The 17,434-nt window shown below is 40.4% G+C and overlaps 1 protein-coding gene across 5 annotated transcripts in view; it reads left to right on the top strand.

Moving 5' to 3' along the window:
* tns1a (tensin 1a) overlaps positions 1–17,434 on the top strand; it is a 125,116-nt gene that overhangs the window by 12,331 nt on the left and 95,351 nt on the right. For all 5 annotated transcript variants that reach the window (XM_026159528.1, XM_026159526.1, XM_026159523.1 and 2 more), the window contains exon 2: positions 16,314–16,428. In XM_026159528.1, the coding sequence (XP_026015313.1) occupies positions 16,314–16,428 (115 nt within the window). The remainder of the gene's footprint in view (positions 1–16,313; positions 16,429–17,434) is intronic.

The following is a 17,434-nucleotide window of genomic DNA, read 5'->3' as shown; positions in this document are numbered from 1 at the left end:
AGCATAATGTTTAGCCCTTTTATATATACAAGTCCAGAAAAAAACAGGTCAAGCTTGAATAAGGTTTTTAGTCAGACACCAATCTAATAGTTTAAGATTTTTGAAAAAGAGCAACAATGCATTGTGTCTATTGTATAATAAAGACTGTTTCATTGATTATATGAGAATGAAAACTATTACAGTAAACATGAAATACTTTAATAAACCATCAAAAACCATCCTAACAATCCGCTTAATTAAACATAAGTTTGTATGCAGCCATCTCGGCTGGGGCAGCATAAGCCAGAGTTCTCCAACTGTTGATACCAAACCTGGATGGGTGGGTTGCATCAAGAAAGGCATCCAGGGAAAAAAAATCTGTCCCTAATGAAACATTCCAATCATCAAGAGAGTCCTGGATTAAGTAAAACCATCTGGCTAACAGGAAGCCAGTGAAAACTGTGCTACCTTGGCTGAAGACATTTGACCTTTGAAAGTGCTGAGGGAGAAATATGGGGAATGTCAACGGGAGCTTCAGTTTGTCTTTGTGGATCTAGAGAAAACATATTATAGGGTGGCAAAAGAGGAACTGTGGTACTGCATGAGGAAGTTGGGATTGTCAGAGAAGTAAGTGAGGGTGGTGAAGGACATGTATGAGGACAGTGAGAAAGTGGTGAGCTCTGTGGTAGGAGTAACAGATAGATTAATGGGGTTACATCAGGGATCGGCTCTGAGCCCTTATTGTTTGCAGTGATGTTGGACGGGTTGACCAATGAGGTCAGGCAGGAGTCTCGTTGGACTGTGATGTTTGCAGACGACATTGTGATCTGTAGTGAGAGTAGGAAACAGGCGGAAGAGAGCCTGGAAAGGTGGAGCTTTGCTCTGCAGAGAAGAAGAATAAAAGACAGTACAATATGTGGAAATGAGAGGGAGACAGGTCTAACAAGGAGCAGAGGTAGTTAAGGTAGATGAGTTTAATATCGATGATCAACCATTCAATGAAACAGACAGAGAGTTGAAGAAGAGAGTGAAGCAGAGATAGGGTGGACTTGCCCTCCTTGAGGAACCAAGACATGCAGAGGGTTGGTGTGGCAAAGGAAGCTCCAAGGGTTAGGATGAGATGGAGGCAGATAATCTACTCCTAAAGAGAGCAGCTAAAAGATGAAGAATTGTCCTATTTAAAGGGCTTTTCTGTGACTTCATCACCTGCTGTATTATTTGAAGTCATTTCCAAACTCCATTGCTTAAGATCAATGAAAACGTTCCACATGGTTGTGATATTTGCTGTTTTGATGTCGATACCCACCTCCAAATGACATGAAACTGCACTCAGACCTAGTTTTGGTTTAACAGTCTCCAAAGGGACCCCATGTCCTGTTCAGCTGCCACACGGGCTGACTGTCCTCAGCCAGAAATCCCTCCAACCAACTCTCATCGGAGTTTTCTCCATGCTCTCGTTTTCTAACCAGTGCATTTCCACTTGTGTGCGTCTGTGTATGTATATATGCATCGAGGCGTGCGATACTGTATCTTCAAGACTCAGACTGTCCTCAGAGAGTGTAGCTGTCACTCTGGCTAAACAATTCTCTGTGTATCTGTGACCAGGTGATTTATATCCAATGTGACTGGTTGCCTTCCTCCAGGCCCTTGGGCTATCACCAGCTAGCCCTTGACCCAGCTTCAGCACACTTCCCCCGGGTACTGTGCACTACTCTGCCCCCGCTTCTCATCCCTGAGTCTGAATGTCTGCCTGTAAAGTTTAATGGATTCTGGCTGGGATGTTGCAGATCAGTATGTGGATCATTCAAACATCAAAAAGTGTTAAAGGTTATAGGTGGCCATTTGGGAATAAAGATGTAGAAATAGATGAATTAATAAAAGTACTGTATGACAAAAAAGACAGCAAATCAAGCGTGTCTTCCATGTAGCATTTTCATGATGAGTCAGTAGAGAAAACCAGCAAATCCAATGAATTAAATATTTCATAATTAAATAAAAAGAATATCCTAATTCTTTTTTTAAAATAATTGGTTAAAGTGGTCGATATAACATTAGCTAATCATTGCTGCATCGATTGTGAACATCTGGATGGATACCAGTGTTTTCCTACAAAACTATACTAAAACTTTCTTCCTTTGTGAGGGAAACAAAGAAATCTTTAATCTAAAACTAATCTAAAAAATAAGTGACCCACCTTAAACCAGAGTCATGATAAACAATATATATGCGTTTTTTTTTCCTGAGTGGTTTCATCACGTTTACTGTCTAAGGACAGCAAGCTGTGCAGAACTGATGTAACACAGCTACCATATCCACATGGTTAAATGCTGTTTCACTCGCTGGGCCCACGTCCTCATTTGAGGTTTGACAGTGTTTTAGTAGATAAAGGTGAATGGCTTGGAGATGAATTGAGCTGCAGTTTGGGGAAGGCCTCAAAGGGGACTGGCGGCGGCTCCCAAGCCTAGCAGATCCCCGTGTACTAAATAGAAGTGAAGAAGTTAAAGAATTGAAAAGGGGAGGGAGGGTGGGCCACGTAATCTGGGGGATAATATATAGATGAGAACCGGAAGGAGTGTGTTTGGAGGTGTGGTCCTGCTTCTGAAATTCAGGTACTTTATTTCCAATTCACTTGCTAATATTCAACATCCAAAAGCAATATGCGATTAACATATATTGATTCTGTAGATGTTAAAAATAAATCAATAAAAAGTAATAATAAAGATGCAAATTCCCCATCACCCCACATTCCAACATTCTCTAAGTGAATCAAGTAATATCCCCAACACCATTACACCACCAACAACAATATGAATTGCTGATCCAAGGGATTTATCCATGCTTTCATGCTGCTAACACCAAATTCTGACACTACCAGCTGACGGTTGCAGAAATAATTGAGATTAATTAGACCAGGCGATGATTTCTCAATGTTCTGTTGTCCAATTTTGGTAAGCCAATAACTCAGATTCCTGTTCTTGGCTGACAGGAGTGGCACCCAGTGTGGTCTTCTGCTGCCTATCTGCTTCAAGGACTATTGTGTTGTGCATTCAGAGATGCTCTTCTGCATACCTATATGAGTGGATGTTTGGATAACTGTTACCTTCCTATCAGCTCGAAGCAGTCTGTGCATTCTCTCTTTTTTGAGTTGCTACTGTAGACATTGGTGTTTACGGGCAGTTGAACAGGTATACCTGATGAAGTTGGTGATGGGTATACACGACAAACAAAATCAGCAAACACTCACATTTGCTGAGATGAAAATAATATATGTATTTTTTTGATATAACTGCAACAGTCAATAGCTTAAACTGCTAAAGCTACTGCTAGTTGACTAATAAATTAATCAGACATTAATAGCATCTATAAGTAGTAGAAGTAGCAGAAAGCTGCAAATTGAAGGTATATGAAAGAGAGCATCTTCAATAACATGCACAAAGTTGTAATGCGCATTTCCACATTTACATTTCAAAGCTGCATCCTTGTTGTGTTCTTGTCCTGTACTCGCTATGATTACGTGTTTGTTTGCTTTTTAATCCCCAGAGATGGACTCAAAGAGAGGAGAGCTCATTAGCAAACATGGATTCTAAGTTCATTAGCAGCTGACTAATGATTATAAGCAGCTGAGACTTCATGATCACAGCCCAATGATCTTTGTGTCTCTCAGTCTGCCCCTTGTATTGATTGTATCGCGAGCTCGTGGAAACAGTATTCGCCCACAGGTTCACACACAGATATACATGTTTCTAGGCTGCACACACATAAGCAGTGAGGAGAACGGAGACACATACCCACACACACACACAAGTGTTCCTCAACTTGCTGATGCTTGATGTTGGGATCTACTACAATCTGGCAACTGGCCCACAGTGTCAGTGAGTCCGCTGGGGTTGTTGGCTTCAGCAGTATAAATAAAATATCTTGAACTCCTGTCTTTTGTGTGTTCTTTTACATTGATTCATATGCCCACAGTGTATAGAGGTAGACAGGAAAGGATATATTTTGTCTGGTTTTGTTCTTAAAGTGTTGTTTGAGTAAACTATGTCTGTAGATTGTAACAGTCTCTGATTATGGGCACTTCTTTCCTGGCAATCACTAATGTAGCCATAATCACAGTGAAGAAGGCCCCTTGGGGGTTATAACCAGAATAATGACTATCCTGATAAGGCATTTCACGCTCCCTTCTGTTATTTACTATAAAAGGAAATGTTCATAAATGTTGGGGCACGGCACAACATCAAACTGACAAGGATCATTTTGGGAAACCTTAGTTTTGTGCTGCCTAAAGCTGGTGAAAGAAGCAGAGCAAAGCTTCTTGAGGACTGATGATAGCCAAAGTGCTAATTTCAGCTGTTTGATATGCCATCTGTGTGTCTGAGATTGCAGTTTCAGAGAGAGTTCGAGAGCGGAGGCTGGCAGCAGGAGCAGAGTTTACAGTGAGGTGATGCAGAGTTTAAATGTGAACAAAGTCTGACGCTGACAGAAATATTCAAAAGGATTCATGGCTCACCAAAGTTGGACAAAAGGAAATTGGAAAAATCTTGCCTGGTTTGAGGAGGTTCGATTTCTGATTGATATCAGACATCAGATAGTAGGGTCTGAATTCGGAACAAACAACATGAAATCATGTTTCCATCCTGGCTTGTGTCAGCGGCTCAGCCTGGTGGTGTAATGGTGTGAGAGATATTTCCTTGGCACATTTTGGGCTCCTTAGTTCCAACTGAGCATTGTTTATGACCTTTATGGCCAGGATAATACAGTGTACCATCTTCTGATGGGTGCTTCCAACAGAATAACCATGTCTCAAAACTCAAATCATCTCAAACTGGTTACTTGAACTTGAAGATGTTTTCACTGTTCTCAAATGCCCTCCACAATCACCAGATCTCAGTCCAACAGAACACCTTTGGGACGTGGAGGAACAGGAGATTCACATCATGGATGTACAACTGCGAAATCTACAGCAACTGCATGATGCTGTCATGTGAATATGGAGCAAAATCTCTAAGGAGTGTTTCCATCCCCTTGTCAAATCTAAGCTATGAAGAATTACACTAATAATTACACAAAAGGTGCTGTTTAGCTGAGTCTTAGGAAATAGGAATTTGACTCATACTATGGCCTAAAACTCACAATATCTCACCTGGTACTCTGATGATGGTGACAACTGTTTCTTCTACCTCTTAGGAGAGTGTCACTTTTATGAAACTGCTATGATAAATTGCTGCAGGGCTCTTTAAACAAAAAACAGTGAACAACTAGTCTTTGAGATAAAATGTAGAGTCAGCGGTTTGTTCACACAGTCTCAAAAACAGCAATGTAGAAAAATGTCTGAAATGAAGACCGCAAAAGTGCAAGTGGTTTGCGTCTGTATGATTGGAAAAAAACTGACTAGTTAACATTACATAAAGATCTTAGGTTGGGTTAAAATACACAATTTTATGTTAGAAAGCCGCAAGTACTACCTGTTCTACACACAACAACACCTGAATGTATTTTACATGCAAAAACTCAAGTAATACTTTAGTACCGGTATTTGACATGCGTAGTGTACTTAAGTACTTAAGTCACATGTTACATGCAGCAGAGTACAAGTATATTTAAAGTATGAAAGCATCAGATAAACAAACGTAAGACTCTGAATTCCGTGAAAATGATCACAAATAGCGTATAGAAGTGTTTCCTGCTCTTCACTCAGATTCTGGTAAAGACATCAGCTTCAGTAAAGAGTTATTGAACAATCCATTGCACCACCATAGCTTTCATGTGTTTAGGAAAACTTTTTTTCTACAATAAGTAATTGCTCAAACCATGTAAATGCTGTCACAGACTCTTATATACAAACATTACAAATGTCATCCTGGTTCTGTAGTTTCTTTTTATGTTTCTCCGTCTTGTTTGCTCCCGCTCTATGTCTCACAAAGGCGCCCATTGTTCCTGACCGAATTTCAATTTGGTTGAAATTGAAAGCAGGTGTGGCTCTGCTTTTTCATCTTGTGGGGGGTGCTGGGCTTTTCTATTTCTGTGGGCCTGTTCCTCATGCTCGTTTCATTGAATCATTGACTGGTTGGTAACCCCCCTCCCCCCACAGTTTTTTTTTTTTTTTTTTTTTTTTACATATTGAGTCATTTGCTCCATCTGTCCGACTCATCTATCAGCCAGGTAGTCACTCATTCGGAAAATCATGTCTCATTTCTGTCTCACATGGCATTGCTGATAAGCATTCTGCACATTTTGTTAAATATGATGCAGAAAACCCCTAACCTTCGGGTAAAAATGTCTCCAGCTAGTAACTTTAATTTCTAAATGATTGTATTTACTTCACTATTGTCTCTTGGAGATGTTTATTGCGCATAGGGGGACACTTGCTGAAAAATTAATTAGCTCCAGGATTTGTGTCAAATTACGTCATTATCCAGGATAATACTGCACATCTTTGTTCCTTCCTCCAACCATTCTTTCAATTCATGCAGAAAGACTTTCCTCTGACTGTGCTATAAGTGGAACCATATGTGGAGGTCTGCATGAATATGGGAATGAAGCTGGATGTGGGGACATTTATGTTCCTATATATATGTGTGTGTGTGTGAGAGAGAGATTCCAGATTTGAACATCCGGGATTTATGCGAAAAGGGTGCCTTCTGAGCTGCCAGATGTAGCAGCTCAAAAGGCACCTTGCATAAACAGGATGTGTCGACTACAAACACGTACCCTTACACTGAGGCTTTCTTCTCTTGACAAATATTGGTATAAATATGTGTAGGCTCTCTGTAAAGGGCTTCTTGAGTTTGGTGCCATACTTTATTCAGACAGAACTGGTGACCATAGATGGGCTATAGATGGCCATATGTTTCATTTTCTTATATCATAATAAATAATAATAAAAACATAGCCAGAAAAACAGGTTCAATATATCTTGATGTAAGAAAGATATAGTAAGATTTAAGCTACGTACCCAACAAAAATATTACCTATGCCCCAGTTGTGTTTCAGCACACGTTAGTAATTTTTTAGTAAATGTAATATGAGAGCTTCCATTTTATTAGGTTTTAAAATGTAGTCTCTTGATAATGTAAATGTAGCATATTCACAGCATTGTTTTTCTTACACTTTTACATTAATATTATATAACGAAGGAAAATTATTTCTATGCTTCTTAACAGATTTTGTAGCTACAAGCTAGCTAAATGTATCAAGGCTAAAATATAGTTTTTAGCATAAACAGCCTTAACATTTTAACTTAATATAGTATTCAAATTAACTAACCTTTAATTACGTTTTGGTTATTTAAAAAACTGTAGTGTCAGTATGGCCTATATACAAAATATGGACAAAGCCACTGTGACATTAGCAATTTGATGCATGGTCTACCTTTTTGAAGCTTTGAGTTTGGCATTTTGGCCAAACTTCGTTTTTAGTAGCAAGAAGTGAGAAAAGGCTGGAATGTTAAGTCATGAGCTAATGCTAAAGTAGCCTGTTGATCCAGGGATCCAAACTGTTCAGAAGGCTCTAAATGGTGCCAACACCTCAAATTGCTAAGCAGCCACAGATTTATGTAGCTAATGGCTGTTAACTTGTTAGCAAATGATTTATATTTTCTGCAAATGATGCAAAGCAATATTAGCAGTCAGCTGGTTTGTCTATCTGCCAATTACTTTCTTTTAGCTTTGTATTTGGCTTAGTTCATAGAAGTTTTTCTTTTTTTTTTCCTGGGCAGATGCAGTAAAGCAAAAAAAAAAGTTTTCACATAACTCAAAACAGTGCTGTAAAAAAAACTATGTACACCTATACTGCCTCCATAGGAATTAAGAGAATCAGTAGTAGTCATCTGCTGGTAATCAAATGTGCTTGTTTCCTGATTATTAGCAAGTGATATAAATATCCTGATAAATTCAGAATTTCTTGCAGCTCGCAGGTCTGGGGCAATGACACAACACAAAGGAAAGACATCAGCAATTATCTTATTATAGAGAGTCATAAGACTATTTTCAAATAATCTGCGGTCCACCATTCTGCAATGAGAAAGTGCAAAACATTCAGTAAATCTTCTAATCTGCACATCTTCCCGGAACAAATTCAAGGTGCAATCAACATGTTATATCTCAAATTCTCAAAATTAGAAAAACAACAAAAAGATATGGCTTATTTGGAAGGATTTCCTCTATTTCTCTCTAAAAGGTATTTTTTAGAATGACTTAGGTCATTGTGGTTTTGTGGTTTGTTTAGCTGCATCTAAACAAACCACAAAACCTCTAGAACAATGTCCTTTGGACAGACCAGACCAAACAAAGCATATGAACACAAACACCGCATACCGACCATCAGCACGGTGGTGGAGGGGTGATGATTTGGTCTATAGTCACTGCGTCAACTATGACCTCCTTTATATACCAACTTAAGCCTGGGCACACTGGTTCATGCGATAAGATGATCACTTCAGCAAATCTGTCACAGAATGGCTGAAAATGAAAACAGTCAAGGTGCTGCAATGTTCTAGTCAAAGTCCAGAACTCAGCCTAACTGAAATGCTGGACATTAAGTGAGCTCTGCATAAATTAATTCAAACCTCAATAAACTGAAGTAACGATGCATAGAAGAGTGGGCTAAATTTCCTCCACAATGATCTGAGAGACTGATAATGTCATACAGAAAACAATAACTTCAGGTTATTGCTGCTAAAGGTGGTTCCTCACAATACTTTAATATACTCTTCAAGTCCTGCCACGTGTGGGTATCCATGTGAATCACTGTGAATATAAAAGCAAGATGCTTTCTCGAAATACACGAAGCAGTCATCCAAGATACAAACGATACAAATGTGTCTATCACCAACAGTCCAGCATGTGCATATATGTGGATTGATATAAATGACTTTTATGCGTGTTTTCCAGGACTAGTTCATGTTCATGTATAATTTCTGATCAGAAGGACAGAACGATGCCTTTGAGAAAGTCGTCCCCCCTCTCCTCCTCCCACATCTTTGCTCTAAGTGGGGTCGCGGTCGAGGTGGCGTAGTGATGCTTTTCATTAGCTAAGTGCAACTGGGGGAGAAGAGCACACAGCCTTGATTTACTGGGCCTCCTGTCTATATGCCAGGACACACATACTCAGAGAAACCCCTCCTCTCCTCTTTCAGCCTGTCCACTCTGTCCCATTATTCCCTCTATTTTTTCTCCAGATCCATCCATTTCCCTTACCTTGAGCCTCTCTTTTTCTGTCTCGGTTTCTCTGTCTCTCCACATAACTTCCTTTTCCATTTTCTCTCTCAAGCCTGTCGTGGGAGTCTCCTTCTAGCACGACACAGAGGACAGCTTTCTTTCTCTTTTACATTGCTGTCCTCTGCTGTGTGCTAAAAATGTCAAAATGCATTTTTTTAGGGTCATCACAATACCACTGAAAGTAACATCAGCTTTCCATAATGCTGAAAAGAAGGCATTTTGCTTGGGTTCATGTTGTATTCATGAAAAAGCATGATTCAAGTTGGATTTTTTTTTCAACTTGAATCAACTTGAGGTCAGATCACCTCGTGGTTTGTAAAAGGATGTAGACAATGTAAATGCTCTGGTAAACCTTAATGTTTTTATATGCTGGTGCTGTCAGGTTTCAGGAGGGATTACCAACATCCTGAACGTTAATTTCTTGGCGAAACTTTAGCTTCACAGGAAGCAAGTTGTTTCATACCATATGATACAGTCTGTCATGGAAGATTAAGAAACTGATGGCATTCATTACTGAAGCAGCTTTTTGATTACATGCCTAAGTGTGAGCTTGAGATATATTTTTCATTCCTAGAAAAGAAAAAAAGAAAAAAAAGAAACTCAGAGAGTCGTTTCATTTGTAAACGCATGATCTCTTTGCTCATTACTAGCCATTTCAGCTTCTGAGGCCCTTCCCCTCTTTCTTCTCTCTTTTTTAAAAAAAAAAAAAAAAAGTTGAATCCCAGATGCTACATGGCAGAAATCCCAGTGCCATTTGCACTTCTGTTGTCTCGATATTCACAGTGGGCCCGTGCGCCAGGCTGTGCATTCATGTTTATACGTGTGTGTGTGTGTGTGTGTGTGTGTGTGTGTGTGTGTGTGTGTGTAAACTTGTGGTTGTATGTTTTTTCTCCCCCAGCCCATCTATCATTGTTTGACAGGACATGTTGACCCCAGTTGCTGTGGCAGCCAGGTAACCATGGCACCTGACTGTGACACAGCTGGTTACGTCTGATTGGTTTAGCCGCCGGCTTTCTGCCAGTTCATCTTTAACATCGAGACTTTGGAGCCTTTAAAGGCTATTTATAAGCTCAGCGAGTCTTAAGCAAAAAATGCCAGTCTTAAGCAGGTGTTTGCTCTCATGTTTAATCTGAATGTCTTTCAGATCCATCCATCCATCCATTCGCTTCCGCTTATCCTCTTCAGGGTCGCGGGGGGTGCTGGAGCCCAGCTGTCATAGGGCGAGAGGCGGGGTGCACCCTGGACAGGTCACCAGTCTGTCTCAGGGCTAACACATAGAGACAGACAACCATTCACACTCACATTCACACCATGGGCAATTTAGGCTACGTCCAGACTAGCCCGGATAGATTTCAAAATGGCGTTTTCGTCTGAAAACGCTCCGCATCCACACTAGCGTTTTCAGTCTTTTTCACAGAGTTGCGCGTCCACATTGAAACGGCCGAAAACGCTTACATTCCAGTCCTGCACATGCGCAAAAGCGAATGAGGATTACATAATTTGAAGAAAAGCTATCTGGAGCATGTACAAACTGATATTAAGTGTAATATGAAATGTTACTGTAAAACTGTTAACTAGCTAATGTTACTACAATTGCTAGCCACTGTAAAAAATTGTCTTGATTTACAGAAGCACTAAAAGGTTTCTTGAATTGCCACCAAAATGGCTTCAAAAGTAAGTCACTCGCCATAGACTGCTGTGTTAACATGTCTAGCTCTATAGCAGAAATAAATGTTTATGCTACAGCATGCTACAAAACCAGTTTCTGTCTCTATAACTTAAAGGCTATTTTATAAAAACTTATGTAATTTTTAATATAAAAACCTACTCATTTTAACTTTATTAAGACTGAACTTACACTATACAACATAAGAGGTGAAGCTTTGAGAGATGAGTAGGTATAGCCACTCTCTGTTAGATAGCGCCTTAGCTAATTTGTTTCAGTGGGCTGTGATTGGGGTGTTGGTGCTTTTTGGAACATTTTCAATGCAAAATATGTGGCTCGCTGTATGGTTAGCAGTAAGAAGACCATAGAAAAAGGGTGAGCTTTGAGTTTTGGTGAGTGACATTCAATCATTTAGGTTTTTTTTGCATGTTACTTAGCAACAACCCATTGACTATGTTATGTCCAACTATGGGCTATGCATGTTGAAAACGAAAACCAGAAAGTTTCTAGGACCAAATATTACATCCACTACCTATAGATAATACCAATTCATATGACAAAATCTGTTTATAGCAGGTTTAGCAGATTTCAGTGTGTATGAAATTCACCCCTAGGGTTACTATATATTCTTAATTTTATCATCTTCAAAACAAAAACATCACAGTGGGCCAGAAGCTAACAGTGCTAGCTGTGTGGAGTTTGCATGTTCTCCCCGTGTCTGCGGGGGTTCTCCCTGGGTACTCCGGCTTCCTCCCGCAGTCCAAACACATGCAGTTAGTGGGGATAGGTTAACTGGTCAATCTAAGGCTATGTCCACACTAATCGTTTTCTCTCCGTTTTGGCCTCCCGTCCACACTGAGACGGCGTTTTCCGCTCTTGAAAACGCATACATTTCAAAACAGAGCTGCCCCATCGCACTGTGGACACTCGAAAATCAGACTTTCTAAAACGATGACGCATTTTAGTCATGTGATGCAGTCATGTGACCAATTAAACAAAGATAGCGGAGTGCATTATACAGCAGTTGTTTTGATTGCTCTCAATTTTGACAGCTCTAAAAAAGATTAAAGTCAGTGCAAACAGTGTTGAGGAGATACTCGTTATACCACTATCAAGCAATACTTTAATTTTTTTCCTATATCATGTTTTCACCTGTCACAGTACTTTTGAATCTGTCCGTTCAACCAATTCTCCATTAATCAGTACACAGTATATGGATAAAATGTTTAGTCTGCCTCTGTATCAATCTGAGCTGCTGCTGTTGAGCAGAACAAACAAATGGAAGAAACAAGGTTGTTTGAGAGATAGATGTTGCAGTGGTTCATAATTAATTTTTTACATGAATTATCACCATGCATGTAGCATATTGTTTGTTTGAAGTTACCTGTTCTAATATGCTGTGTGTGCTGCTGGCTAGCCAAGGTCAGCCAGGATTCCTCTTTGGAACTTATAGCGAGAGTGTCACAGTGTGACAAAAGCCATTAAGATTTAGGGAGATATGGGAGCGAAAACGCTGAGAAACACACTTTTGAAAAGAGCTTTGAGCCAAATTGACTGCAGCACACGGAGGAGGGGAAAAAAAGACCAGGGAGCTTTGGAAAGCAACAGGAAAATGAGCTCAAAGATGATGAAGGAAAGGATTACATGACTTAGTGCAGCTTTCATCAGTGAGCCTCATCATACCTACAGTCCTTTGAAGATGTAGTAGGTCTAGTTGTAGTTGAAGTGATTAAAATTAGCAATGGGAAAAAGCAGTGAGCTATAATAATGTGCAAAAGTCTTGAGCCACTACTTGTTTTTATATTTTTCTGCCAAGAAGCCAAACTTTCTTTTACTTTTTTTAAAGTGGTTTCCATCAATAGTTCTTCAGGCTTACTGAAGTTTGTTTAAAGTCTTTCTTTGAACACTGGCTTTTTTTCTTTTGCTGATTTTAAGTCCAGTCTTTGTACTACCAAACTGACCACCTTCAGATCCCCCCTGCCACCTGCTCCTGGATTAAAGATTTCTTCACTAACCAGCCTCAATCTGTCCGACTTGCTGATTGAGGCTGGTGCTTGGACAACAACATGAAGCTGAACTTCATTAAAACAAAAGAGCTCATAATGGACTTCAGAAGGCACAGACAGGTCACTCCCCTGCCATTGTAAAAGGATAACGGGTGGAATCTGCCTCCACCTTCAGGTTTCTGGGCACCCACGTCTCCACTGATCACACCTGGACCAACAACACCAACGCCCTGGTAAAGAGGGCCCAGCAGTGACTGCACTTCCTCCATATCCCGAGGAAGAATAACCCGGAGAAGAAGCTGCTGCTGGCCTTCTCACACACCTCAGTGGAGAGCATGCTGTCCTACTGCCTGAGTGTTTGGTACTCAGGGGCCACTACTAAGAACAGGAAGGCTAAGCAGAGGGTAATTAATACCACCCAAAAAGTCAGTGACTTTCCTCTGCCACCCCTGAAGGCCATCACCAGATCCCCCCGTCTCAGGAAAACCAGGGCCATCACAGGTGACCCCTTGCACCCTGCCCACCACCCGTTTGACCTGCAGCCCTCACGTCAATCAGGTCCGACACCCCTAGACTCACAAACAGGTTCCTACCCTGGGACATTCAGACTGTTAGCAAACAACATCCCCCCACACCCCCAAGCCATGGCGTGAGTAACCCTTCATCACTCAGGCCACTCAAAAACGAACTCTGTACTCAGACCAAGTCTTTTCTTTGCACTACTTCCAAGCACTTTGCAACTATTTTGTTTACTAGGTTGTGGCTTTTTCTTATTTTTGTATATATTTCTCTTGATTGTATACATTTCTCCTGTTTGCTATTTAATCCTGCTGTCTTACTATTTATATGTCATTGTACATGTTCAGTGACAATAAAGGGCTATTCTATTCTATTCTATTCTACTTCACTCTCTGGAGTGTGTCCTTAAAAATTTAAGGAAATGGAGGACAAAAAAAGTGGCAGGTCTAAATCCAGCAAAGGCTTGACACAGATTTTGAGATATTCATCTGGCTCTTCAGGTAATCCATCTACTGTTCACTGAAGCCTCATCAGAAATAGTCTCAGCTGATAGGTGGCCATCAAGAAGTCTTCTTAAGGAAGGGGAAAAGAGAGATAATGTAAAATCATACCTGTATAGAAAAACACACAGTGGAAAACCATCAGTCATGGATCGGCCTCCCCAGAGCCCGGACCTGAACATTATTGAAGCAGTGTGGGATCATGTTGACAGAGAACAGAACAAAAGGCAGAAACATCCAAAGAAGAGCTTTGAATGTCCTTCAAGAAGCCTGGAGAACTATTCCTGAAGACTACTTAAATATTGACTTTTAAGCTCATTCGAAGCTCATTCGACATTTTCTTGTATATTTGCACATTTTTCGTAAATTGATCCCCATTCTCCTTGCAAAATGTTACAAAATTAAGGTTTTCTCTAGTCTGTTCCACAGCACGGCATTTCAAACAGTACTTGTGGTAGAAGGTTATGTTGTAGGTGGCAGTAGGAGCTATCTGTTGCATAGTGGTCCTAAGTAAGACGTCACTTGTTCTTTGGTTTAGAGATGGACCACAATCTCTGAGTGGTAATGAGTAAATTTCAGGAGCACTGTGGACATGTGCACATGCATTTCCTGTGCATTTTAAATAAGCTGCTCTGAGCTACTCTTTCTACAAGAACCTCCCCTCCCCCAAACAGCTCCTCATCGTTGGTGCTCTGCAAACGAAATCAATTACTGTGTGCTACTACAGAATTACAGACTTACCTTTAGACATCAACACAAACTGGTGCAAGTAGAAACAATTAGCGCGTTTATCTACTTAAAGAAAGACACAGAAAGCAGAAAAACTTAAAACCGATCACTCCTCTGTAGGAGAAGTGATCAGTGATCTATTTACAGTGAGCAACTTGCACAACATGATGTGGCAGCAATGTTGCCTATGTTGAATAAGATAATCAGTTAACTGTTCAACTGTTAATCTGTTAAAAACAAAACAAAACTATGTTTGCAGGTATAGACCCTGTCACCTTAAGAAAGATTGATTTCTCCTTTTGCCAGAAATAAATATTCCAAAGCCCTCGCAATGATTTATATTCGTGGGAATGTTTGAGGAATGTCTTAATTCATTGACTCATTCATGCATCCTTTCAAGGTGATATCTGGAAGGAGGTGTATATAAAATACTGTTTTCAATAAAGCAAACTCAGATTTACAGCCCAGCCGAGCTCAACCCAAACCAGGCCAGCTGCACAAATACACAAAGGAAATGGCATCATTATTATGACTCACAGAGGAGGCTGTTAGGAAAAGTGGGCTCTGGACAACAGGGAAAGAGGGAGATCTAGCAGGGTGTTTGCTTTAAGTGCAATTCTGAGTGATGATGTCACATGATGAAATGACAAAAGAAGAGATCTGGGATTTGCCTGTTGTCTTTTTGGCCATACGAACTGGGGTAACTGCATCAAAGCAACCCACAGACCTTTGTATGATAAAATAAAACCAGATCAAACCACATAAGCAAGTCAGAAAGAAAATAAAGGCCTAAAACAATCAGAAACCTAAACCAACTCGTCTATTCTGAGCACATTTTGAAGCGTTCATCGGCTGGTTTCCTTCAAAGGAAAAACTCGTGCGTTGAGTGCATTTTCCAAGCTGCAGGACAGACTAATCAATTCTGAGTAATGTGCAGCTGTTTGGAGAGAAACCCACATTTTAACACAGCGTTCGAGATGTCATTGCATGTCAGGAATAAATTACACAAGTCATGGAATTAATTTTGCAAGGGTCTTTTGGGATCCTCCAAGTTGTTATCCTGGTCATGAGCAACATGCTCGCAGCAGCTGCAACCCCATCTTCTTCTTCATCATCATCAGCATGCGTAAAACAATATTTTTGATTTTTCTTCTTCACTGCTTTGCACAGTTTCTCGAGCTGTTGTGTCCTCAGGCTGCTCTGAAATGAAGCCCCGGACACACACTTGCAAACAATACTGCACACACACACACACACGAACACACACAGGCAAGCATCATTCCTAGAGTTTTTTAGGTTGCTGGCTGCTGTAAGGCCTTTTTTTCACTCCATCGTTAATTAGTCATTTAATTAGAGAACTTCAAAGTGAAAATATCCTATGCTGTTGGGTGGGCTGTGTCTCTGTGTGTGCGTGTGTGTGTCAGTGTGAGTGCACTTATTTGCACGCAACAGTCTTTTGGGCCTTATAAGGTAGAAAAATGACTTGTTTGAGTTGCATCACTGTTTCGGACATTAACCCTCCTATTCAGTATAACAAAGACACAAGGAAACAGCTTAGCTGAAACCAAAAATCATCAAAAGTTGAGGTGAAACTCTCACGTGCAGCCAGATGTATCGAATGTGTTTTGATTGGCTTTGGATCTGCTTCCATCGATTTGTAGCGATGCACTCCTGATCTCGTTTCCTCTTCTTCCCGCAGCCCGACGAGCTGGAGGGCGTCCACACGCACACCTTTAAGCTGAAGCCATTCAAGAAGGCCAAGAGTTGTGATATATGCAAGCAGGCCATCACCAAGGAGGGCCTCATCTGCAAAGGTGGGTGTCTAGCATGTTGGCTTTAAAGTGGATCTGAGCAGACGTAAGACAGTAGACCGAGTAAATTATGACCAGGCAGGGGTTGGATTCCCAGAATGGCTGAGGGTGAGATTCATTTATAAATATAAAAACTGACCATTTTATAACAACTGCCTTCCTTAGACTTCACATGAATCTTCCTTAGACTTGCTGCTTCTGCAACCTGGAAGTGGCAGTAAATAGATGTATATCAGTTATGTTATGAGTTATGACCCAATTTTACTTTAAGAAACATTATTATAAACATTGTCAGTCTGTGAAAAAAAAGTGTGGGCAAATAGTTTAACAAACCCCTAGACATCTTTATTACAGAAGTTAGCACCATCGCCTGACTAAAAGAAGGTCCTGGACATGGTCTTGTGCTGCTGAGTTCAATGTGTTGTGCATTCAGAGATACTCTTCTGCATACCTTGGTTGTAAGTGTTATTTGAGTTACTGTTGCCTCCCGGTCAGCTCGAAGCATTTTAGCCATTTTCCTCAGACCTCTAGCATCAAGAAAGCATTTTCTCTCTAAAAACTGCCGCACAGTTCAGTTCAGTGCAGGTCAGCTAAAGCTTGATTCTAGCATAATTTAAGCCATTCAGGTTTACATTAAAGAAAGGTTTAAAACAAAGTTTTATTTGTATTTGAATGTTTTTTCTCCCCAAGTCTATTTTTAATATACACATCCTTTTTGTTTACGCTGTACGCTCTATTTATGTATGCATTGGTCTACTGTTTTAGCTTTGCTTTCTCTCCCTCTTGCCTTTGAGCCCCTGCCTCCCCCTCTTCCTCAATGATCCAGTCACATGTTTTTGAGTCTAATTTTAGAAGTACTAAAGGTTTTATTGTCACTCCAAGAAAAGTCCAAGGGAAATTAACATTAGAAGACTCCCAGGCAGCCTCACATTTCCTCTGTTTCTTTTTCTCTGGTCTCCCTCTATCTGTCTTTGCACTCTTTCCCTTGCTCTCCCCATTTTTGAACTAC

This window comes from Astatotilapia calliptera, chromosome 23 (assembly GCF_900246225.1).
Source record: "Astatotilapia calliptera chromosome 23, fAstCal1.2, whole genome shotgun sequence".
In the NCBI taxonomy this organism is placed as follows: Eukaryota; Metazoa; Chordata; class Actinopteri; order Cichliformes; family Cichlidae; genus Astatotilapia; species Astatotilapia calliptera.
Note: the sequence above shows the minus strand (reverse complement) of the source record. Positions and strands in the feature narration are given on the sequence as shown.